We start from the raw sequence: 27932 nt of genomic DNA, 5'->3' as shown, positions 1-27932 counted from the left end.
TGTTTTCTTATAAAACATTTATTCACATTGACGTACAGACAAAGGTTTATACAGATTAAACTGTGTGAGTATAAGGATACGTCTAATCATCTTTATGTACCTGTAAAATAAAAACACTTTATTTACAAAAAGGTTCCCCCTGTGTTTAAACTAAGGAGTGTATGAGCTGCTAGTGGTTCTAAAGCTGTGGTTCACCCCGACTTACATTCCTCACGTTGTTACACGACCAGATAGTCTGCTTTGAGTCACCAAACACGTGACCGTAACCTTCAGAGAGTCATCAGCACAAAAATATGACACACAGGAAGGAAAAAAAATGTAAAATATTAGAAAGACCAAAGGAAGTAAAATATGAACTCACTGAGGTTTGAGGACTTAAAAGGGAATGTGTGTGTAGCTTTGAAGGCTTTAAACATCAAAGGCAGTGGTTCTCAACCTGTTCAGGCCACAACCCCCAAAATAAAGGTACCAGAGAGCGGGGACCCCCACTGCAGAAGTGTCCGAAATAGGAGTAATGTAGCATAAATGTATTAAAAGGAGCAAAAATATGGCAAGAAAAGTTGTGGAAATAGGTTAAAATATGGTGAGTTTGGTGTAGTTGCATAAAAAGGGTAAAAATAAGTAAAAATGGCTCAAACTGTTCAGGAAATTGTCTTTGTTTCTTGAAGGCATCTGGGGACCCGCTCCCAGTGTCTCAGGACCATAAATGGGGTCCTGCCCCCAAAGTTGAGAACCCCTGATCAAAGGGAATGAATTATTAGAAATGTTTACACCTCGTTCTTCTTCTGCTGCTAGAAATCTGGTAGATTTTCTTTTGGCTTTAGTCGGAGTGTGAGTCAGATGGCTGTGCTTAGCCCCGCCCCCTCCTCCTCCTCTTGTCCTAAAGTGCGTTCTGATTGGTCGGTCAGTCCGGCCCCAGGTACTCTGTGCTCCCGGCTGTGGGGGAGTGTCCCTGGGTGAAGCTGGGGGTGTTGGGGGTGAAGTTGTGCTGGTAATCGGGGTTGTCCAGCTGGTTGGAGGACCAGTTCAGGTACTGGTTTCCACCACCTGAAGGCCCCATAGGATGCTGGTAAACCGGGTTCACCACGTCACACACGCTACCCTCGTTCATGTAGTCTGTAATACACACACGCATATTAGAAATACACATGATAAAGCAGTGCTTCTTAAAGTGTGGGGCGTGGCCCTTTGTGGGGAGTGGAAGTATAACAGGTGGGGTGCAACAAACAGGAGGACATTTTCATTTTCATTCTAATCTTCTTAAAAACCTTCTTCATTGACAATAAAAATCATTAAAACTAAACACACAAATAAAGTAACAATAAGAAGATGTAATGACTGAATTATTAAATGATTAGACTTTATTAGATTAGGTCCAGAAAAAAAATCCTCTTTTGTTTTCTATAGCTTTTTGTCACAGATTGTAAACAATGTTTCAATAAAGCCCGTTTTTTTCACACACGCACGCACGCACGCACGCACGCACGCACACACGCACGCACACACGCACACACACACACACACACACACACACACACACACACACACACACACACACACGCACACACACACACGCACACACACACACACACACACACCTGGAGCAGGCAGGAAGTGGTCCTCCAGGACCCGGTCCGTGGGGTCAGGAATGTATCTGAGGAGCAGACTCCCGTCTCTGCTGGGAAAGCCGTTCTGTAACAGAGCACACAAAGGCCACTCCATCATCATCATCATCACCACCATTATCATCATCATCATCAGTCTCTCTCTCACCATCAGTCCATTCTTATGCTGAGGCGTCTCCACACCGCTGCTCACGCTCTGTCACAAAAATTAATAATCATTAATGATCAAAGGAATAAACAGTGATCAATAACTGATTTATTATTAACCACAAAGTGGAGTCTGTATGTGGCCAGGTTGGAAGAAATTAAGCAGTGCTTAAGTATTTATGTAGTATGCATATGTATTAAGTGTATAGTAGATTGTGGTCAAACTGATATCATCAGGATTGTTTTATAGAATAAGATGGAGTTAAAAACATTACAACTGGAGTCAAGTGACCTTTAAACAGGTCTCGTGTTGTATTATTTTATAAGTGACTGATTGAATGAATGAATGCTAATAATCAATAGTTGGTGTAGAGACCTCAGAGTGCAGCAGGGGGCGCTGTGAGATGCTGGGGCTGCTGAAGAAGCTGAGCTGAGGAAGCAGGTATTGATCAGCGTCCACCGTCTCTTCTTCTTCACTTATCAAACTGCGGTAGAACTTGGAGTCAGTCGGACTGGGAAGATGCATGCGCTCGTCGCCCTAGCAACGGAGGTAAAACAACATCGTCATAACAGCATCCGCTCGTCGCCCTGGCAACGAAGTAAAAACAACACCTGTGAGGAAGGATATTATGGAAGGATGCTATGTGATGTCACAGCAGGGGGCGGGGCTCTGTGATGTCACAGTAAGGGCGGGGCTCTGTGATGTTACAGGGGTGTGGCTATGTGATGTCACAAGGGCGGGGCTCTGTGATGTCACAGTGAAGGCAGGGCTCTGTGATGTCACAGCGAGGACGGGCTATGTGATGTCACAGGGGGCGGGGCTCTATGGTGTTGGGGGTGGCTATGTGATGTCACAAAGGCGGGGCTCTGTGATGTCACAGGGGGTGGGGCTCTATGATGTTACAGGGGTGGCGCACTGTGATGTAACATGGGGCGTGGCTATGTGATGTCACAGTGGGGACGGGGCTCTGTGATGACACAAGGGGCGGGGCTATGGTACCTGAATGACGATGTAACGAGTCGGATCTCGAGCCATTTTTGTGAACTCAGCGATTAATTCTCTGAAACGAGGACGACTGTCGGCGTCGATCATCCAACCTGAAACATCCGTTGATCAATCATGAGCTGATAACCAATCAACAGTGATATAACAGTATATAACAGTGATCAATACTGACATTTGACCATGATCATGTAGACATCGATGGTGCAGATCAGAGGTTGAGGTAAACGTTCTCCTTTCTCTAGAACACCAGAAATTTCACACGCAGGAATCCCATCGTACGGTTTGGTCCCAAAGGTCATCAACTCCCACACTGTCACACCTGTGTTATATATAAGTTATACATAACAACACGTTATATATAATAATAACTACCACACTGTCACACCTGTATACATGTTATATATAAGTTATACATAACAACATGTTATATATAATAATAACTACCACACTGTCACACCTGTATACATGTTATATATAAGTTATACATAACAACATGTTATATATAATAATAACTACCACACTGTCACACCTGTATACATGTTATATATAAGTTATACATAACAACACGTTATATATAATAATAACTACCACACTGTCACACCTGTATACATGTTATATATAAGTTATACATAACAACACGTTATATATAATAATAACTACCACACTGTCACACCTGTATACATGTTATATATAAGTTATACATAACAACACGTTATATATAATAATAACTACCACACTGTCACACCTGTATACATGTTATATATAAGTTATACATAACAACATGTTATATATAATAATAACTACCACACTGTCACACCTGTATACATGTTATATATAAGTTATGTATAACAACATGTTATATATAATAATAACTACCACACATCACACCTTTATAACACAAGTTATATAAAAGTATAAAAGTTTTATATAATAACAGGTTATAATCATATATAATAACTAAGGATATAACAACACAGGTTCCACCCAGAAAAGATAAGTAAGTAAGTAAGTAATCAATCCACAAGTATTGTCTAGTAATGTTGGATTTATCTCTCACCACACGTCCACATTTCCCACTCCTTGCATCCACATATTTAATCTTTTACTCATGTTTTTAGATCAGATTTCCTGTTTGATGAGTCAACCTTAGGATTTAATAGACTATTAAAATCCCTGGACTTTGTATTGCCATTATCAATATATTTTATTTATTTAAAAACCTCTTTTACAAGACTGACAAGGCCAAAAAAACAGAACAGTTACAGTGAACACACAATATTGGAGAGGAGGAGTGAGGCAAACATGTTGAAACAGTGCAGTTACAAGTTCCAAATGAGCTTATTTCTCTTTCCTGTATAATTCAATCAATGATGTGTTTGTAGATGGACCAGGAGGAGCTACACGTTCTATTTGACCTCAAACCACAACATTGACCTTCCTGGTCTTCACATCATTTACAGCACTGGGTATCAGAGTCTCCACTCCTCTCTATGGAGGTACATCTATGTCTTTATTATTCAATCAAGAACACTCAAATCAAAGAAAAAAAGTGTTCAAATCCCCCAAAATATGTGAGACCCAAATAACTGCATTTGAACATTTTTTTTCTTTGATTGAAAATGTTTTTCTTGATCAAAGTCATGATTTTTATATTTAAATTATGGATACGTTTATTTATTATTCAATCAAAAAATAAAACATTTCAATCAAAGACCAAAATTTCAATGTATTTAATAGTTAGGCATTGGCTATCCGTATGGTTGCCGTATCAATATACCGACATTCTATCCATACGCAGCGCCCCTATTTGGCCAGTTTAGGTCACGTGACTAAGACTAAACCTAACCCTAACCCTGTCTGTGTGAGGGTGTGTGTGTGTGTGTGTGTGTGTGTGTGTGTGTATACCGTAGCTCCACACATCGCTCTGGTGTGTGTACGTTCTGTTTAATATGGATTCCAAAGCCATCCACTTAATGGGAACCTGAGAGAGATTAAATAACATGTGATAGCATTTAGAAAGAATAAAAGGCTTTTACTTTGAAAAGAGAGCTTTCATTTTGTAGCATGTGTAGAAACTCTTTCAATTTTTGTTTGTGTTTGTGTTAAAAGGTTAGGTTTTTTTTTCAGAATAAAAGCATGAAAGGGCTGACCTTCCCTCCGTCTGCGTGGTACTCCTTCTCGTCTGCGTTGAGTAGTTTAGCCAAACCGAAGTCTGTGATTTTCACGTGTTGAGGCGTTTTCACTAAAACGTTTCTCGCTGCCAGATCACGATGAACCAGATGTCGTTCCTCCAAATAGTTCATCCCCTACAGCAGAGAAAATACACATTACATCACACATATATATTACATGTATAACATACAGTCTATAACAGGGGAGCTCAAATTCTTTCCATTGAAGGGCCAAAATTGAATGGCGGTGGAGGGCCGCGGGCCAAAACTAAACATTCAATGTGCAGTGCATGAAATTTAATATGCCAATAACATAACTGTGCAAAATAAATACTTAAAGTAGTTTTGAAATTGAAGAACACTTTTCTTTATTGAGTCTCATCGCATAAAACTATGAAACATCTAAATGTCTTCAAAGACATTTAGTGCAATATAAATCCGACATAATGGGACACATGCCCCGCCTGTACGATACACTATATTTTCCACTGCCTTGAACAATCCTTTAAAAGTCAAGTAAAATAATGTAATTGGACATTAGCTTTAGATTTTTTCTTATAAGTCAATCTACTGCATTACATTAATTATGGTTGAAATAAAGATTATAAAGAGTACTACATAGAGTAGAACATGCTCCACCCCCCCCCCCCAAAAAAAAAAAAGACATTTTCAAATATGGGCAGCGGGCCAAAACCAAATTGAACCCCCAGGTCTATAACATGTATAGAACATGTATATAACATCTATAGAACAAGTATAACATGTACAGTGTGTTGGAAGTGTTTCAGTGAGAGTCAATGACACACACACACACACAAACACACACACACACACACAGACACACACAAACACACGCACACACACACACACACACAAACACACACACACGCAGTGAGAGACTGACCTTGGCAATCTGCACACACCAGTTGAGCAGGTGCTGAGAACCAATGTTCTCCTGGTTCTCCTTCACATAGTCCAGCAAACATCCAAAGGGCATGAGCTGAGTGACCAGCTGCACTGACGACGTCAGGCAGATACCCAGGAGACGACACACGTGAGGGTTCTCCACCGACGCCATGACAAACGCCTCCTACACACACACACACACATACACATAAATATAACACATAACATATAACTCACACTAAAACTCACAAAATAACACACACACACACACACATACATACGTGTGTGTGTGTGTGTGCGTGGTTAACATACGTCTAATATCTCTTTATTGGCTTTAGGTGACGTAGCTTCTCTGAGGACTTTAATGGCCACAGGAATCTTCACGTCTTCTCCTTCAGGAACCCACAGACCCTGTAGAACCTCACAGTTAATGTCCACACACACATTCTACAAATAAGCACACATTCTAAACACAATCTAAGGACTGATATGTGACTATTTAGTCAACTGTTAGACTGTTTTAGCCGTGGTTAGAAAAGCTGCACAGACATCATTAGCCTTTATTTAATCAGCAGAATCACATAGAGATTAATAACCTCTTTTAAAAGTGTGTCCTGGCAGCAGTACATAAAATGAGTTTACAGTGTCAAAATAATACTAAAATGTAAAACCATTAGGTTGAAAAGTGGTAGAAAGGGTTTACAAGTGCTGAAAATATCTTGAAAAAGAAAAAAAGTGCAGAAAAGGCATTGCTATACGATGGAGAAGTTTCAGAAATGGGAGTAATGTAGCAAAAATGCATTAAAAAGAGTAAAAATGTGGCAAGAAAAAGTGATGAAAAGTTTCTTGAAGGCATCTGGGGACCCCTTCCCAGTGTCTCAGGACCCCAAGGTTGAGAACCCCCACCTAGAACTACTTAAATATCCCTTATAGTAGAAAGTTCTCTCTCTGAGCGTCAGTCTGTCTGCTCCTGTTTACTGCTCCATGTCTGCGTATGAGCCCTTCTTTTTTAATTCTATTAGAAATGCTTTTACTCTAGAACCAATGCTCTTCACTGCAGGACTAAAGAGTGCACTGTAAATCTGAACATTCAAAGTAATTAAATAGATTAAGTAGTTTATATTCAAAGTTATACAATAAGTTCTACTAACTTAATTTTGCCAAGTTGATGTAACATGTTCGTCCTTTTTGAGTAACTTTAACTAATAATTTTTGATTAAATGGAACTATATTTGTTTATAGGTAAGCATAACTTAAAAACACAACTTAAGTACAACCATATAGAATTAAGTAGTTACATGCTAAGCATGATAGTTATTTCTGTTGTTTCAAATAAGGATTATTTAAAAATAAACTTAATTCATATAGCACTTTAATTCAACTGTTATCAAAAAGTAGAAGGAGCCAGTCATCCAACCTTCTAAGTTCTATACAATTTTGACTTTTAAGTTAATCAACTTTAAAAAATTGAGGCAATGGATTGCCTCAAAAGTCCTTCACTGATTGGGTCAGAAGCTAAATGTGGGCGGAGCTGTGAGTAAGACCTTGTAGACGGTGCCGAAGGCTCCTGATCCGAGGACTCTGATCTTCCTGAACTCTGGTTCCTTCAGGATCCTCAGCAGAGCCTGGTTAGGAGCTTCACCACTGGGAGTCAGTGGCTCCACCAGCTGTAGGAACACACACCACAACATCAACATTATGCTTTTTATGTCTATTTTACCATCATTTTCTGTATTTTTTAAGTCATTTTGTGTATTTTTCTTGTTGTCATTTTGCATATTTTTCTGTCTGTGTATTTGTCTGTTATTTGTTGTGTTTTTGGGTAATGTTGTAAATGTCGTACTAACGTACTACTAGTTATACTAGTCATACTCAACTATGATGTATTGGGAGCTGAATGTAAAATGGTCCTGGGACCAGTTTCAAGCTAAAAATCAAACATCCTCTTTTCAAAATAAAATCATCTCTTCTTGTCTTCCATTATTATTATTTTACATTTTTGTAAATAGGGCTCTTATTTTGAAGTTAACAGGAAGTTTAGTCAGTAGTACAATGGTGGGTCTCTGAAAATGTGTGAAATGTGTGAATGAAATGTGTCTACGTAAGTTTTATGGATCAAATGAGCACATGTTGATATTCAGTCATTTTGATATTCAGTTATTTCTCCAAAATTTTGTGTATTTTTCTGTTATTTTTTTGTGTCTTTGGAGTTATTTTGTGTATTTTTGTCATTTTGTGTATTTTTCTGTCCTGTATTTTTGTTGTTCTTTTGTGTATATATTGAGTCAATTTATGTATTATTCAATGTTGTCATTGTGCATATTTTTCGGTTTTTGTGTATTTTCATGTCTTCGTTTGTGCCTTTGGGCTGTGTTGATGATGTCATCCTATTCCTGCTGGTCTGAATGTCAGTCCTTCACCTCCTTCTCCTGCAGGAGGCGCCGTGTCCTCCTCTTCCTCTCTATGTGTCTACGGCGCAGCAGAACCACCACAGACAGACCAGCGACCAGTAGGACCAGTAGACCTCCCACTACAGACACCGCTACCATGGACAGACCAGGGAAGCTGAGGGGGTGTTACACATGAGTCTGTTACCATCATATTCTGTGACCACAGCTCACTGAGTCACAGGGTCAAAGGTCAACAACTCACCGTTTGATGTGACAGCCGTCCAATCCAGGACCTACACACCTGGAGGCACCACAACATACACACATTACAAACACAATATTTACACACATATACTGTATATATATATATTATATGTATGATATACGTATATATATCTATATCTGTAGATGTGTATATATATATATATATGTATAGATATATAGACGTGTATATATATGTATGTATAGATGTGTGTGTGTATACATTTACCCCTGGGTGCAGTTCTTGTGACAGAGCTGACACACTCTCTGTACGTCAGGATATTTCCACACCAACGTTCCTTCATCTCCTGAAGGAACTCCTGAAGGACAGCGAGACACGCAGAACAGCCCGTCTCTGAAGTTCACACACTTTGAGCAGCTGGATGCTCCCTGTGACACACACACACACACATTTAAAATATCAAAGTGCACGTGAGCACCCACTGAGAGGACAGATGTAGACTTACTGCAGCGCTGCAGCTCCTGGACCCCTTCAACGGCGCACACTCAGGATGGCACGAAATACACGTCTGATTCACCACCGTCTCCCTGGGACTCCTGCACACACACACACACACACACACACACACACACACACACACACACACACACACACACACACACACACACACACACACACACACACACACACACACACACACTCAGAGCTTGATGGTTGATGTGAGTGTGTTAAAGGTTCTCCGGAGGGGGAGGTTCTACTGACCCATCTAGAACATTGCACTGGTCCACACAGCTTCCAGCTCTGCTGACGTCTCTACAGGAGAAGCACAGGTCTGGTCCTGGACCCCAGCACCCCTCCATGGTGCACCTACTGTCACACGTCTGGTTCCTCAGAGCTGCAACCACACACAACTTAGCACGTCAGAGGCTAAAGGGGCGGGGCTACAGGGTCAGGTCCACTGATTGGCTCACCACACTGCGTGGCGTTGGCGTTGTCCTCCACGGTGGCGCTCTGATGCTCTGACCTGAACAACCTCTCCCAGTGGGTTGTGTTGGTGAAACACAGGTTCTGGTTCTTCTGGACCACCACATCTCCATCGCTGACCTCCACCAGAGAACGTAGACCCAGGAAGCTCACACTGAGATGGGTCACCACTACGCTACGGCCCCACCTGCACCAGAACCACAGGTCAACCATGACTCAGCCCTGACATAGCAGTGACTCAGCAGAGATTAGGTAGTGACTTAGCAGAGATTTAGAAGTGACTCAGCATCTCAGTGAGGACCAACCGTTTAGTTCTTCCTCTGATGATCTCCAGGTTCTCAAACGGACTGAGGGAGCTGAGGCTCTCAGGCCAGGTTTGGATCCACAGGTACCCTGGAAAGAAGAGAGGACCACCACATTCATTCATTCATCCATCCATCCATCCATCCATCCATTCATTCATTCATCATGTTTAGTTTCTACCTGTGATTTCTTTCACAGTCTTGAAGACATTAAGCTGCTCTGGATCCATCTTTGGTGTTTTGGTGTAACGGTCTCTGAGGGAGAGAAACCACACGGCTGTAATACAACCTTTGTGTGTGTGTGTGTGTGTGTGTGTGCATATGTGTGTGTGTGTGTCTGTGTGTCAGTGTCACACACACAAAGATATACACTGTGTGTGATTTTTGTTGTTGTTTGAGCAGAATTTTTACTGCATGTGTTGAGTTCCTTTGTTTTTTCAGCGTTTATGAAAACATACACTACCGGTCAAAACTTTTAGAACACCCTAATTTTTCCAGTTATTTATTGCAATTCAAGTCATGCAAGTCCAATGAATAGCTTGAAATGATACAAAGGTGAATACTGAACAGCCAGAGGTTTAAAAAAAGGTTTGGTTACCCAAAAATGAAAAATAATGTACATTTCAGAATTCTACAAATCGGCCTTTTTCAGGGAACACGAAGTGGGTTCACAATTTAAAGCTGTTCTGCAGCAATGAAGGTTGAATCAGTCTTGAAAGCTGGTGCTACTAACTCCTACAGGTGTTCACACTTTTCTTGGTTACTTACAATCCCCTCTGTCTGCATAAAAGCAGTGTTGGAACACACTGTGGTACCAGTAAACAGACCCTCAGACCTGAACATCAGGGGCCTATGCTACAAATCTAGATTGGATTAATCTTCATAAGCTGGCTTCACCTAACCAAACATTCCCTGTCAGACAGGAGCTGTCTTACGAACTTCGATCACAACACGCAAATTGAAGCCAAGTGATTACAGCCTTGCTACGTGCGCGCGCACAGGACAGGGGTGGAGATTGCAGCGTCTGACCAATCAATGAAGAGAACTGGCAGACTGAGCGTCTTTACAATAAATGGAGGAACAGTTTATGATCTTTAACAAATATAATGAATATAAATCCATCCACACTGTTAGTTCAGCAAGAGGCGGAGCTTTTTTACTCTCTCAGATCTGATCCACTTAATAACTTGGTACCAACCAGGTTGCTGAACTTTGATGAATGATGAATAATTAAAATCCATAATTCAGACTAATGACAACCCTGTTGTTACAGAAAAGGCAGGAATAAAAGAACCCAGGCAGGAAGCTGCTGACACTGTTAATGCGCAAAATCCTGTGATTATTTATTAGATTAATCCATTGGATGATAAACAGACAACGCTCTGCAGTTAAACTTTATTACAGCACACACGTGTTTCTATTCACGTAGACCTCTGTCACACACATTGGGATGAGAACACATTGTGCATGTTCCTGCTGATAATGTCAGACCCAGCGTATGAATGAATGAATTAATGACTTGAGCCGTCCGCGCATACGATCGACACAGGTTTCATCAGTTGACTGTAGATCAGTCCATTAAAAATATATCTATGTCTTTCCTAAACTATGTCATTGGTAAATGAAAGGATTAATTTATCATTAATAATCTTCTTTCCTAAACACAGCTGTCAGATCTGCACCAACCAGGATCATCTAACAATGGGCAGGTCGTTTTCTAAGAAATCTGATTGGTCAGTAGGCGGGGCTTTAGGACTCGCTAACATCCAAGCCAGAGCCAAACCTGGTCGTGACCAGGTTAGCCGTTCAGCATTAATTGCCATAGTGATTAAGCTTCAGCAAGTTTTGTAGTCCAGGACACACTGATTAAATCCCAAAAGTTAGCGCAATAAGAGGTCATCTAGATTCATAGCTTACCCCCCAGGTGAACAGTATTCATGTTCATGGATTCCATAATTTGTTTTTTTGACTCAAATTGCTTATTTGTTCTATGCTTTCATTTCAGAGTGCAATGACACAATAAACTGAAAAATTTTCATTACAAATCTGTAAAAAGTGTGGCGTTCTAAAACTTTTCACTGGTTGTGTATTGATTTCTTTTTTTTGGATAGGTGTGTATAGAGGTGTTTATGATGGTGTGTGTGTGTAGTTGTGTTACTCGTGTATAGATGTGTGTATGATTGTGTGTGTGTGTTACCTATATATAGATGTGTGTATGATGGTGTGTGTGTGTGTGTGTGTGTGTGTGTGTGTGTAGTTGTGTTACCCGTGTATAGATGTGTGTATGATTGTGTGTGTGTGTTACCTATATATAGATGTGTGTATGATGGTGTGTGTGTGTGTGTAGTTGTGTTACCCGTATATAGATGTGTGTATGATTGTGTGTGTGTGTTACCTATATATAGATGTGTGTATGATGGTGTGTGTGTGTGTGTGTAGTTGTGTTACCCGTATATAGATGTGTGTATGATTGTGTGTGTGTGTTACCTATATATAGATGTGTGTATGATGGTGTGTGTGTGTGTGTGTGTGTAGTTGTGTTACCCGTATATAGATGTATGTATGATGTCGATGTTCCCGTTGATCTTTGTGCAGTTCCTGAATGACTCGATGTTGGAAGCGTTGATGGACAGAGTGTGTGTCAGCTCTCCTGCTCCCAGCCCATTACACACTGCACACACACACACACACACACATCTGTAGATGAAGCTCCACCTCTGCTGGGAGGACCCTAAAGTACATGTCAACACTGAGAAGCAGCAGCTCTACTCTGAGCTCCTCCTCCTCTCTAAAGATGAGTTTGAACAGTCTGTGTTAGTGCACAGTCTCAGTGTGTGTGTGTGTGTGTGTGTGTTTCCGTGGTAACCGTGCACACCTTTAGGACACAGCCCGTCACACTTGGCACACTTCCTGACTCCGCCCACGTCCACTTCGTACGTGTTACCGCTGCACGTTCGCACACACGCACCGTGATCTGTGACCACGTAGTTATCTACACGCACACACACATGCACACGCACACGCACATACACACACAAAAACACACACACACACACACACACAAACAGAGAGAGACACACACACACTCATCAGCCTACACAGGGTCACTGTGTAACAGCAACACAGTTTGTGTATTAACACACTCGTTTTGCAATATTGTGTGTGTGTGTCGTGGGAACAGTTCATCATTAAACTCACACTGTAACACACAGAAACACACACATACAAACTAACACTACAGACACACACAGTGGTTCATCCTCTTCATTAACCGTTAACTTTCAGTGTGTGTGTGTGTGTGTGTGGGTGGGTGTGCGTGTGTGTGTGTGTCCTACGTAGGCAGCGCTTCACACATGTAGCTCCATAGTTATATTTCCCTTGAGGGTTTGGGACCAGATCATGAAGGTTTGGGTCGTAACGCATTAGGCCAGGACACGAGTTCTTACACACACCATCATCCTGGAAGTCCCTGCAGGCCTACACGCACACGCACACACACACACACGCACGCACGCATGCACGCAGGCAGGCAGGCAGGCACACACACACACACACACACACACACACACACACACAGTGTTACTGTTGTCCTATTTTAGAAGTGGTTGTGTTGTTGCTTCTGTAGTAACAGTTGTGTAGTAGTTGTGTTACCAGACAGTCAGTGGGTCTGGGTCCAGTACATCCTGCAGCACAGTGTTCATTACAGCAGTCACTGGGAGATGGACCTTTACACCTCTGAGAGCACTGCTCAGCACACAGCAGTTTAGTCACTGTAACACAATGTAAAACACACACAGTAACACACACCGATGTGTTACAGTGTGTGTGTGTGTGTGTGTGTGTGTGTTTCTCACAGCGTTGACAGTGTGCTGCTCCAGGGGCCCAACAGGATCCGTTGAAGCAGCTGGAGTCACATGACATACCTGTAAACACCAACAGGTCAGTAAGCTACAGCTGTAGCTACAGCATGAGTGTCTCTCTCTGTGTGTGTGTGTGTGTAGCTACAGCTGCCCCTCACACTGAGAGTTGCTGCTAGCCGTGTGCAGCTCCATGTTAGCATGGTCGTTGACGATGTCCGACCACATGATGGTCTCCACGTTACATAGCTGGGTGTTCCCTCCAAACCTCACCCCTCCCTTCAGGATCTCTACAGGACATAGAGGGGGCGGAGCTTGTGATAAGCTGACACAAACAGTAAAACTCTACAGAGGGAGGAGGGGTTTGCATTATCTCCAAAAAGGGGAGGGCTATGCCACAGAGAGGTCAAGCCCACCTGTCAGGTTGGTCAGGAGGATGTGATTGGTTCCCTGGCCCTTGGCCTTGTCGTAATTGGCCAGCACGTTGAGGGCGTAGCCGGCATCGTAGAGGGCGTGGCCTCTGATGATCCTCAGGTTCTCCAGAGGGATGATAGAGGCGGAGTTCAGAGCAATCAGAACGTAACCTCCCACTTCCTCTATAGACTGATCAGAGACAGAAGTCATCATCATCATCACCATCACCATCATCATCATCATCGTTTACCCTGAGGAAGGTCAGGTCGTGGTTCTCCTCCATGTAGGTGATCTCCAGGTTCTCCAGGACCACGTTGCAGTTATTGTAGGCCTTCACCATGTTCACATAGTGGTCCTCTTTAGTACCCAGTAGGTTCAGTCGGTTACTGATACCCTGACACACTACACACACACACACACACACACACACACACACACACACACACACACACACACACACACACACACACACACACACACACACACACACACACACACACACACACAGTTTTTATTTACTGATTTATTGATTTGGTACGATGGCGTAGGGCCACAATAAAATAAAAATAAAAGCACTACGAGATTAAAGTCGTAATCTAAAAAACAATTACAACGTTAATCTCAAAATATATGATTTTATTCTCATAAAACTACCACTTTATTCTCAAAATATTACGACTTTAATCTCGTAGAGCCCAGATTATTTTTTCTATTTTAATGTGGCCCTGATACGCCATCGTAGTTTGGTATTTTAAGCTGAACAAAAATTAAAAAGACAAATAAAGTAGCACAAATAAAAAAATGTACAAAGATCAGTTGGAAAAAGAAAGAAGAAAAATAAACTCCAACCATTCCACGATTAAAAGATGAAGAATTCAACTTTGTTGTTTATGTCTCTTTATTTGTAGATGAACATTCATCATTTCCTCTGACGTTCTTCCAAAGAAGAGCAGGAACATCGCTACAGATCCACACATGACTTCAAACAGGAAGTCTATGTTACCATGGCAACCATGGGATGACTGAGCTGATCAAAGTGAATGGATTGTCTCCTGAGTAATCAATACATTACAGTTTGTCCAACATGTTTAAAGATCTTTTCAGTGATCAATATTCATGTCAGCATTAGAATAATGACCAATCAGAGTATTAATACAGGGAGAAAGGGTTTTGTCTTTGTGGTGTTGTTTTGTCAATTTTTAGCCATTTTGTGTTTTTGTTAGTTTTTGTGTTATTGTAATTATGTGTATTTTTCTGTAATTTTATGCAATTTTGTTTTATGATTTGTGCATTTTTGGGGCAACTTTCTGTATTTTTGTTGTTGTTTTCTGTATTTTTGTTGTTGTTTTCTGTATTTTCCTGTCATTTTGTGCAATTTTGTTGACAGTTTGTGTATCTTTGGAGCTATTCTGTAATGTGTTGTTTTTTGTTTCATTTGTGTCATTTTGTTTAAGTGGTTGTTGCGTCTGTTTTTATTGTCATTTTGTGTTTTATGAGTCATTTTGTGCTGTTTGTGAATTTTTTGTGTAATTTTGTTGTTGATTTGTGCATTTTGGGAGTTATTTAGTTTATTATGTCAGACTTTATATTCCTTTTAACTTCTTGAAATACAATTTTTGGGGGCCACACAAAATTAGACCAAGGGCCACATGTGGCCCCCTGGCCGCCAGTTGTCTATGTCTGGTCTAGAATCTGTGGAGCTGTTTTCTATCACAGAAGTTGAATGTTTGAAGAAGCACAAACCAGGATCCAAACCAACACTAACACTAACATATTCCTCTGCATGTCTGAACCTGATTGGCTCAGTCAGCCACAGGAGGCCCCGCCTTTCACACAGCCGCCCCTGAACTCACCACTAGGAGGCGCTGGTCAGTGTTTAATGAACCAATGGGTTAAAGTTTTACAACAGAGGGAAAAAGCTTCATTACAGCTTTATGACATTATGTGATGTCATAAACACACACACACACACACACACACACACACACACACTGTGAGCAGGTGATGATGTGTTATAGAGCACAAACTAATCAGAGCGTCATGTCAGAGGATCAGACTTTAGTCTTGTGTGTGTGGGATTAGATGCACACACACACACACACACCTGGTTTAGTTTAAACAGTGGGAGGCTTTTGTTTTTTGTTTTGCAGCTGCTTTACTCTCTGGACTCTGCTAACGTAGCGAGCAATGCTAGCGTAGCTAATGTTGCTAACGTAGCGAACAATGCTAGCGTTGCTAAGTTGCTAACGATGCTAGCAGCTCCACCAGGGTTGCCACCTTTCAGAAAATAAAGGGACACTCACAGGATCATGAACAAATGCCTCAAAAATAGAAACATTTGGACATAGAACAGAAAACGTTATTGCCCCTGAGCTCATGTTCTACATTATTTATTAGTGTCTGCAGGGTCGTCTAAACTCTTTCCTGCGTTCCAACATTAACCTTGAATTGAATCTGCTTATTAATCTGGCATTAACGTTGGCAGTTAATTAAATATTCCCCCACATAAATAAAATCTCTATTTTCTTCCAGAAGAGTCTTTTTCTTGGTTTAGTTTTCTTACCAGGGATTTAAAACGTAATGGTTAACCACAGGTGCAAGGAAAGTTTATGGTTGATGAGAGTTATTGCACAATGTGATTTATTTTTTAGGTTGACATATTATTATATCATGATTTTATTTGGTGTCAGTGTCATTTATCATTAATAACCTCTGTAAAAAATAACAATTCATAATTTTTTTATAGCTATAGGGAGCCATTGCAAAAGAGTCAAAGAGCCACATGAGGCACCAGAGCCACAGGTTGCAGACCCCTGTCCTAGGGGTACACACACACCAGTTTGGGAGACACTAAAATATACAGAAATTTCTACAACATTTTTAACCTAGGGATATATATAATATAAAATTAAATATTACTGTATTTATTTATTTAATGTTAACCTAATTTTTGTTAAAAGGCCATACATAATATGTCTATTAATATTACCTAAAACTACTGTAATAATAAATAAATAATCTTTCATTCTACTTCAAAACCTCCACATCCTAAACATTAAATAAAATTACAGTAGTCTTTCAAATTAATCAATCTTACAAGCTTACAATCTAATTATGATGTGTCTACTGTATCAGCCTCAGGAGATGAACAACTTCTCAGATAGTTCATAGCAGTGTTGTTCTCCTGAGGCTGTTTGAGGTCAGACAGTGTGACACTGAAAACTCTCAAAAGTTGGACATTTTTAGGATTTGAGCAGCACAGGTGTGTCGCCTCTCTTTCTCTCTGTCCAACAGAGCACCATACGCTCACAGCCAGGAACACAGGACACACCACATTGAGCGGGGGTCCTATGTAGATCCCACCACCTCGATGTTGCTGGCCTTGGCATTTCCTGCGTTTTTGTGTGTGACGGTCTGACGGACATGTCTAGTGTTCTGGTCATTTATGCAAATGCGCAACAAACAGCGTTCTGTTTTGGCTCAGTACGGGACGCACCATTTAAGGGCCAAATAAGGAACGATTCCCTATTTTAAGGAACAAGTGGCAACCCCAGTTCTCAACCTTGGGGTCAGGACCCCATTTGTCATGAGACACTGGGAAGGGGTCGCCAGATGCTTTCAAGAAACTAAGAATATTTTTGGAACAATTTTAGCCCATTTTTGCTTATTTTTACTACACAAAAGTTTCCATATTTCAACCGATTTTCACTTTTTATAGCCATATTTTTGCTACTTTTGGTGCATTTTTGCAACATTACACCCATTTCTGACACTTTTCCATCTAACGTCACATATGTTGACCCATTATTGTCATTATTGTCACTTTTAACTACATTTACCATTTTTCATGCCCATTATTTGCCAGTTTAAACAAATTGTTCCAATATTGACACTTTGAACCCTTTTTACCACTTTTCTGTCTGTTTTTACCCACTCTCTTTTGCAACTTGTAACCAATTTCTGTGGTTTTTAAAAACCCATTTTAGCACCTTTTCCTCCATTTTTGGTCACTTTTAACTCATTTTATTTCTGATTAAAACAAGGATTTCCAGCTTTAAGATGACTATATACTATGGCCCAAATAGTATATATATTATATTTCTGGATAACAATTACTCAGATGAATAAATTAAATGAAAACTTATTCAGACATAACTTGCTGAAATTATTACGTGGAAGTCAAGGAAACATCAAAACAATCAGCAGATGCCTCTGAAGAAAACTGGCAGTTGACAGTTGAAACATATCAGGAGATCAAAGTAAATGTATTGTGAACGTGTGAACTGCACATCCCTGTGAACGCACACAATGGCTTCTCCCTGAGCCGCTCACCATTGATTCCCCACAATGCATTTCATCTGCAACACAATAATGTGCATGTGAGAGAGTGCACGAGCATCAGCATCTGTTTATAATCACAGCTCCTCTAGGTTTGTACTTTCACTGAATCATGAATCACTCACAAATCATTATTACACACATGGAAACATACTTAATCTCCTACACATCATTCACAGATCCTCAGTGTGTGTGTGTGTGTGTGTGCGTGTGTGTGTAGGAGGTTCAGCTTCTGTGATTATATTTACAGCAGCGACACAGCACACACTGTGAAGAACAATCTGATCCACACACTCTGAGACATCCGGCTGTGTATGTGTGTGTGTCTGTGTGTATGTGTGTGTGTGTGTGTGTGTGTGTGTGTGTGTATATGTGTGTGTGTGTGTGTGTCCCATGCAGAGGAAGACTCCTCTTCCTTGGAGCAGGAAGCAGGATGTGAGCAGAGCTTTGATCGGAGCAGTTTATGAATGAACACACACACACACACGCGTTGGTGTAGAGGCCCTCTAACAATAATAATAATAATAATATCATCTGTGAGTGTTGATGTGGAGGTGAATGAAACCATTAAAGTCAAAGCAGTGCTATGCAGACATGGAGCAGCGAGGAGGAGCAGCTTTAACAGAGCTGAACCCTGTGTTTGGTTAGAAGTCCTGAGGGGTATTCCATAAAGCGGGTTATGTTTAAACTCTGAGTATGTTCAGGCTCAAATGAGGGAAACTCTGAGTATCTCATTCCAAAAAGCGAGGTATGTTCTTCTCTGAGTATGTTACCATGGCAACATTGTCCGTGAACTAAACCTGGTCGCTGGCAGGTTTTATCAAAGAAACCCTGGGTTTCTACCTGGCTCCGCCCACCTGAACACCATATCTGAACACTTTAATGAACCTTAACACTTTTCTCTGAAACACATTAGTAACATCACACACCACAGACGTGTTCACATCATTACTAATGTTGTGTTGCTTTACTTTTTTAAAAAAATTTTTTTGTGCAAATGGTAGTTTTCTTTATAACATTGTGGATACAGAGCATTAAGGGAAAGTCACTGAGAGATTGATCTGCATTAAAACATCTACTGACGTCTGTAGAAAAGTTCACTGAATACAAACCTGTGGATAATATAAAGGAGGAGATGATCATTTAAATAAATCCACTTTTAAGGCTCGATTGTTGTTTTATATTGTTATACAGTTAAATCTGTAGATCATGTCTCTTTGAAGGTATGATGGCGCAGTGAACTGTGATTCTGTGCTTGGAAGTGACGGGTTTTGGGTTCGAGTCCTGCTTCAGTGTTTATTTATGACATTTTTTAGGACGTTGAGATGACTCTGGCGACAATATTACATTAAAAATCAATATAATTGATTCGATATCAAGCGGCATTTACTGTCTTTATATCCAGTGTAACAGGAGGGCTCTCTATGCAGCCATCCTATGCTGCTGACACGTCTCCTCAGACACATTTTATTCATATTATTCACTGCTCGTCACGTCACTGAAGCAATAAAGTGATGAAGCGACCAAAAAGTGTGACAAATTAAGGGTGATTTAAGCCACTATAGTCACTGAAGACTCAATGCACCTTTAGAACAGGCTCATATTCATCAAACAATGGCTTATTTCACCCATTACGGTGAATAAATCACTATTTTCCGTTTGGTTGCCATGGCAGCTCGATTAAATCTCTGATCCATTGATGATGGCTTCTTGTCGCGTGCATGCACGTAAGTAACCCAAGGTTTACATACTCAGGGTTGATTAACCCACTTCATACCAGCTGTAATGGAATCAGATACCCAGAGTTTCCCATCTCGGGATATGTTGACCCAGAGTTTATGGATAAACTCAGAGTTTGTTAACCCTCCTTTATGGAACACCCCTCTGGTCCTGTTCCTGGTCTATGGTGTAGATGTAGAACATCTTCAGGTACCAGATAAACCTCTGTCATTGGTCAGAACAAACAACGTCAAAATAAAAGTCATCAGACTAAACGGCCTCAAATAAAAGAGCCTCAGGCCGTAAAACACAACATGACATTTTATTTTAAAGAAACCATAAATACAAATAACGTCATCAATATGTGCTGCTTCTGATAGAAGAGTAAATTTGAACGCTGTGGTTTTCTATTTATTTTTAAAGGTTCAAATAGCTCAACATTTCATTTAACTATGTGTTTATTAATCAAATAATATGTTGATATCGCTTAACTTTCAACTTAATTCATTATGTGTTTGTCTGGCTCCTTCAAAATAAAACGTCATGTTGTGTTTTACAGTCTGAGGCCGTTTCATCTGACGGAGGTTTTGCTGAGTCATGAGTCTGTTTGGTCTGACCAGTGACAGAGGTTTTCCTGATACCTGTAAATGTCCTGAATCTACTCCGTACTATAGATTTATAATCAACTATAGATGAGTTCCCGATGACGTCACGAACCACATACAATTCCGTAGTCCGCCATTTTGTGTGTAACTTTTCATCGTTTACTCCTGACACGACACATTTTTGTCCCCCAAGCTTTCACAATGACGACAAAACCGAATAAAAATAGCCAAAAGGAACAAACAATCTACAGAAATAGTTTGAATGCAACTTGCAAAGCGAGGTATTTACAGAAGTTGAGTGAAATCGACAACAAAGATCCGTACGAGATCAGGAAAGGAGAAGGGGTGTCCAACGTAGATACGTTCTGTTTTATATCCAGACATTGTAAACTATCTGGTGAACAGTGTAAGTGCCTACGCATTGGATGAAGTCTTTGGAGGCGTATAGCGACGGGTGTGTGTGGACCTTTGACAAGCTAACAGGATCGTTTTTCACTTGGTCAATATGAGGCTTCAAAGGTAAGATGACATATTACTGTACTTTTCGATTGATCTGACAGAAGCATTGATAACTTTGGCTGTGTTTGTTGGATCGTTAAATGGTTTATTTGGCTTCAATTGCAAGAATCGTAGCTTTCCAATGACGTGCAGCCTGAATGACAACGTAAACATTCGTTCTGTATTTATATGATCATGTATTCCCTTCATCTCTTGTCTGCCATTGAACTCTGTCTGCTAGCATAGCATCTCTTCTTCACTGCAATAATATCTGCATGCCAACCGACCACTAGGTTACCAGCGCCCTCTGCTGGTCCAAACAAATATCTGACGTAAATACAGTGCAGACTGTTTTTTTTTTTTTTAAAGTCCAATTGTTAAGGCACAAAATATATTTTCAGTTGCACTTTTAAAAAGAAAAAGAACTATCATGTAGTTTTGCATTGTTTACTATAGAACCAGAATTTTAATTAATAGGCTTCTTCTTCATTTGTATTATTCCTTTATTTATTTCAAGATTTCTTTTTAGTGAAATTGCATTGTTTTGAATAGTTTATCAAGGGATTCTTTTGACAATTAAATATAAAAGGAAAATATTACAGTTTTTTTTCCCCCCCAAAAATAAAAGAATATTTTTCAGTCATCATTTGTCCAAAGTCCCATTTTGTAAAATAAATCGTGAGAGAATCGTATCGTGAACCCAGTATCGTGAATCGAATCGTATCGGGAGCTGAGTGAATCGTTACTTGCCTGTGATAAAATGATCGCTACAGACTATATAGTGTCGCTTTCCTGGGTCAGGTTGGAAAGCTTTCCTGTTGATGATGGCTCGCCATTTTTTCTCTGTTCCATGAACAGACGTTCTGTTTGTTCTCCTTGATTAGTTATTATTTTAGAAATGAAATAAAACTGTCTTTTATTTTTCCCTGGCTTCACTCTGTTTAAGCAACCCCACACAACGCATGTATGCGGCATGACACACGGCTAAAATTGGGTAAAATCGGTGACGGTGACACACAAGAAGGCGACGCGTGCAGGGGATCATGGGTAATTTCCATCTATAGTCACTGAAGTCTTGTTGGGTGTGAACGCACGTTTAATTTAATAGATTCATCTATTTGACACAGCAGTCAAACATAGATACAAGCGAGCAGCTAATGTAGCTAGTGCTAATTCTCCTCTACACTCACTGGTTGATCCACAACTTTACGTTATAATATAAAATAAACATTAATTAATAAAACCATTGCATACAATTAAATGATCAATTATACATTTATCTGAAATGTTCACCCTCAATATACAGTGACACACACTGTTTACAGATCAGTAGAGTTTGGTTTTCTTTAACCAGGCTTCAGTGAGACTGATGAACATCTAGAACATTTAAAGTTCTCACAGGAAGAGGAGGAAGAAGAGTGTGTGAAGGTTCTCCTACAAAACGTGATTTTATTTTGATTTGATGAACTTCCTGTGACTGTATCTGTAACAGTGTCCAGCTCAATAACATATATTATAGGAGGATGAGGCAGTGGAACCTCACTGGGTTTGTTATTGATGGTGTTTAGGGTTTGATTATAAAGACAATAAATGTGTGTGTGATTAGAAGCGGATGGATTACATTAGATTAGATTAGATTACATTAGATTAGATTAGATTACATTAGATTACATTAGATTAGATAGACTTTATTTATAGTTAGGTTAGTAAATGGATTCAGTGACTGTCATCACATCCACTTTTGATGTTTGAACGTTTTCTTCTTCTGTGGGTTTATTGGGACATGCTGTGTGTGAGTGTCGTGTCTTCACTCTAACACACACACACACACACTTACACACACACAGCAGTGACCAAATAAAGCCGAGTGTTTACTGAGTGAGGAAAGGAGCACAAACACAGGAAAGCTCTGAAACAACCTCACACACACACACACTCACACACACACACACACACACACACACACACACACACACACACACACACACACACACACACACACACACACACACACACACACACACACACACACACACACACACACAGAGTGTCTCTTATTGTGAAAGTCCCTGTGAGTAATGAGTTGAACATTCAGTGAAACGTTCCTTCTCTTCCTGTCAAACATCAGCCAATAACACGCCTCCTCTCTTATTTAACCCTTTCCTTTCCTCTGCTCCTGTTAAACACATCCTCCTCCAGTCCCACAGGAAGGACAGGCCCCGCCCCCTCCACACACAGAGACACACACGCACACGAGGAATGTGTGTGTGTGTTTCTCTTGGTCCAGTCTGAGCGCGCACAGAGAATCACAGAACCTCTCTCACACAGATAGTTTCTACTTTTTATTTGATTTTGAGATAAAGCATTATTATTATTATTATTATTATTATTATTATTATTATTATTATTATTATTATTATTATTATTATTATTATTATTATTATTATTATTATTATTATTATTATTATTATCATCCAAAGGAGGAGGAAGAGGACAGACAGGAATGTGTGTGATAACCTCACCGACCTAAGCAGCTTATTTTAGTGCATGCACGCACACGCACACACACACACACACACACACACACACACACACACACACACACACACACACACACACACACACACACACACACACACACACACACACACACACACACACACCATCCATCCTTCAGCACAAACTCACACTCATATGAAACATGTGTAGTTTTCCAGTAACTGTGTCAGAGCTCAGTGAGCCACAGAAGGAACATTTAGGAACACAGAGAGTTATGATTTATGAAAATGAGCTGAGAGAGAAACACTGAGAACAGCCATTGCACTATAACTATAACTATAACTATAACTAACTCTAACTAGAGCTTCATCTGCTTTCCTTAAACCAATTTTACTGAGACGAGACATAAAATGGGGCGGGACTAGATTAAAAAAATATTCTATTTCATTTGAGACTTTGTAATTAATTGATCTAAATGAATGGTTTAACAATATTTAAAGTTTCTTGTGTTGTGGTCTGTGCATCAGTATTATGAATATACTGGGAACTTGCAAAATGAGAAAGGTTTCATGCTGTGTGAGTGGAAAAAAAGAAGCAATAAACTGTGTAAATTTTTTTGTGTTCTATTTCTGTAATTAATTAATTGCAATTAATGTGATAAAGTCTCAGCACTAATATATATATATATATACTGTATATGTGTGTGTTATTATATATATATATATATATATATATATATATATATATATATATATATATATATATTATAAGTGTGTGTTATTATACATATATATATTATATAAGTTTGTGTTATTTGACACACACTCTGGCATAAAGAGCAGCCTTAGACGGACCAAGACAGGAAGCGTCCAATCAGCAAAGTCCTTTTATACTGCGTGTCTATTCACACTAAACACACAAAGACTCACAAACTCTAGCTGACCTTTGACCTCCTTTCAGCGCCAGTTAAAGAGCTGATTGTCCTCTGTGTGTGTGTGTGTTATTGTTGTGTTACTCTGAGCTGGAAAGTCGTGTCTACACACTGAGTTAAGGTCAGAGGAGAAGATAACAGAGAACAGACAATGTGTGTGTGTGTGTGTGTGTAAAGTTGTGTCTAATGTGTGACTTATCGACTGTTGTGGGTAGAATGACCTGAATCATTTTTTACAGAGTCAACTTATTATGATCAGACGCACGCACGCACGCACACGGTGATGTTGTATAGTTTGTTTCTCAGTAACATCCGTTGGGTTTCTGAGATGTAAATGATCGTCATCATGAAACATGAATGTTGACTTTAACTACCACAGTGTGTGTGTGTGTGTGTGTGTGTGTGTGTGTGTGTGTGTGTGTGTGTGTGTGTGTGTGTGTGTGTGTGAGAGAGAATCTTTTCTAAAACTAAAACTCTCTAATGTTGTCTTTAATGAGTAACCGACACCAACATAAGCAAACATCCCATAATATTTATCCCACATCAGACTCATCTTTAGCAAACTGCAGCTGAACATCAGGACAAACGCACACTAAATGACACACAAAACACACAAAATGACTCCAAAAACACACAAAATCACTGCAAAAACACACCAAACTAAACAGTGATAATGAGTGAGTACATGTTACTGGAAGGTTTGGTTTCTTTTTATACATTTAGGAACTGATCTACTCTTTATAGGCCTGTATAGTAAAACACACACTTTAACACACACAGAGCTGTACAATACTACTACTGTGTCTTCGCTTGTAGATGATCTGCTGAAACCATCTGTGCCGTGTCACACACACACACACACACACACACACACACACACACACACACACACACACACACACACACACACACACACACACACACACACACACACACACACACACACACCTTGAATGTTGTGTAACCCTCAGAGGAGCGTGTGTGTATGTGTGTGTGTGTCTCACATTACACTGAGCTGATTCTCAGCTGCACAGCGTGGGCAGAGGCTTCATATCGTTAACTAATCACCAAACACTCTGACGACCTGAGCGGTCACAACACCAGCTCCAAATCAAAACCAAAAGGTATAATAATAATAATAATAATAATAATATAATCCCCCACACACAAGATTAGAGTCTGATCCTCTGACATGGAGCTCTGATTAGTTTGTGCTCTATAACACATCATCACCTGCTCACAGTATGTGTGTGAGTGTGTGTGTGTGTGTGTGTGTGCCTGAGGTTCCTCTGCAAGCTCACACACACACACACACACACACACACACACACACACACACACACACACACACACACACACACACACACACACAGATGTTTGGAGACAGATGCTCATTAATGAGGTTCAGCAGAAGGTTTGATCTTCTGAAGGACACATGAGAGAGATTAGACAACAATAATAAAAATTATAATAATTATTAAAATAAACAATATTAATAATAATAAAATAATAATAGTATAAAAGTTATAATAATAACAACAATAATATTAATAATAGTAAAAATAAATAACAATAAAAATAATAGGACAAAACAGTCGAATAAATAAATAAATCATTTTAACAATAACAATGCATTCATTTCCATATCTTATTTCATAGTCACTCAAAGCTCTTTTCATTATTGTTTCACTCCACACACAGTGGGAGTAAGCTACTAGTGTAGCCACAGATGCCCTGGGACAGACTAATGTAAACAAGTATAGTTATGATACCTAATAAACAACTTAATAACCCCCTAATAACCCTTAATGAACCCCTTTAACCTTTAACCACAAGCAATTTTAGCTGTACAGTGATCACGCACGCACACACACACACACACACACACACACACACACAGCAGCTCTGATCATATGAACACACAAAGTTAATGTTCCCTAGTTTACATGTCAAAGTATAAATGACATTTAGTATAAAGTATAAAAGACAATATCAAGCATTAAGTGACCTTAAACTTATATGTATTTACTATTCCTTCATATTATGAACAATTGTTATTTAATGTAGAATAATTTGTGGAAATTTGCAGGATTTTGAAAACATTTCGTTTTTTTCATCAATTTCTGATTAAAAAATGACTGCCGTCATGTAATTTTACATCCATGTGTATTTGTAGGAGCTGTGATAACTATAACTGAATTATTTTGTAATTTACACAATGATACATGGTTTTTCTGTCGTCTTTATTTTCTCCTGTGGGCCAAATTAGATGCTCTAAAGGGCCAGATTTGGCCCCCGAGCCATGCGTTGACACATTGATATAAACCCTTTCTGACCTTCTAATGGTGAACAAACATTTTACTGCAGCAGGAAACTCTACAACAGGAAGTTCCTTCGTTTGTTTCTACAGTGAACCTAACGTGGTGGCCCGACCCACGGGTTGAGAACCAATGTTCTAACAATCGTCACTGTTTAGGAGGAAAGAAAAGGGTGAAACTGTATCATTTCCCAATGCTTTTATTCTGAAGGGTACCTGCAGCAGGTACTTTCAAAGTAAGAATCTTTGCTGTAAGTGTTGAGTATGACTTTAGGTTTAACACAAACATCTGGAACATCTGCAGTGTGTGACGGACTCATCCACGGCTTCCTGCTAAACATCACACAGACACTCAGAGGCATCTGATCCGATCACACAACCTTTGATCCGATCACGCCACCTCTGATCTGATCAAACCACCTCTGATCCGATCACACCACCACTGATCCGATCAAACCACCTCTGATCCGATCACACAACCTCTGATCTGATCAAACCACCTCTGATCCGATGGTCAAAAGGAAGGAAGAAGTAATAGAGTGATCCGATCAGACAAAGTCCAGTTGAGGATCGAAAGCACATAGAAGTAGAAGTTAGAAGTCTTTCTCTACCTTTCCTCTCCGTCAGGGCGCAGGAGCAGCTCAGCAGGACGCAGAGCGCACACAGAACCCGGCTCTCCATCTTGACCCGGCTAGGTTCGGCTCGGTCCGGATAGGTTCAGTCCATGTCCGGGGGAGCCTGTGGTCCTCTTTGTTCCGGCTCAGTTCTGGTCGGGTTTTGCTCTCGGTGGGAAACTCTGACTGCCCCGCCTCTTTGTCCGTGACGTCAGTAGGGGGCGGAGCCTCCTGCTGGGCTCAGGTGAAGCCTCAGGTGAAGTTTCATATTCAGATGGACTGAGATCTGATATTACTGAAGATTTAATGATCACATTTATCCTTTTATTTAACAAGAAAATATTCCTCATTCACGTTAACAAGATTAATATTGTATAATATATGTA

At 40.1% G+C, this 27932-nt stretch overlaps 1 protein-coding gene across 1 annotated transcript; it reads right to left on the bottom strand.

Moving 5' to 3' along the window:
• On the bottom strand, positions 1 to 27756 carry LOC114479054 (epidermal growth factor receptor-like). The gene is made up of 28 exons (XM_028472494.1): positions 27544 to 27756; positions 14276 to 14427; positions 14028 to 14214; positions 13773 to 13901; positions 13609 to 13677; positions 13406 to 13524; positions 13090 to 13231; positions 12630 to 12746; positions 12299 to 12425; positions 9936 to 10009; positions 9758 to 9845; positions 9440 to 9639; positions 9231 to 9363; positions 8974 to 9064; positions 8736 to 8896; positions 8508 to 8546; positions 8276 to 8420; positions 7400 to 7522; positions 6168 to 6266; positions 5854 to 6039; positions 4929 to 5084; positions 4684 to 4759; positions 2951 to 3097; positions 2773 to 2870; positions 2149 to 2310; positions 1774 to 1821; positions 1599 to 1692; positions 1 to 1116 (listed from the first exon to the last, which is right to left on the bottom strand). The coding sequence occupies exons 1-28, from the start codon at positions 27611 to 27613 to the stop codon at positions 905 to 907; spliced, it is 3444 nt and encodes a 1147-aa protein (XP_028328295.1). The 5' UTR covers positions 27614 to 27756; the 3' UTR covers positions 1 to 904.
• Positions 27757 to 27932: the final 176 nt, after the last annotated feature.

Source organism: Gouania willdenowi, chromosome 17, assembly GCF_900634775.1.
Source record: "Gouania willdenowi chromosome 17, fGouWil2.1, whole genome shotgun sequence".
Taxonomy (NCBI): Eukaryota; Metazoa; Chordata; class Actinopteri; order Blenniiformes; family Gobiesocidae; genus Gouania; species Gouania willdenowi.
This window is presented reverse-complemented; position numbering and strand designations above follow the sequence as displayed.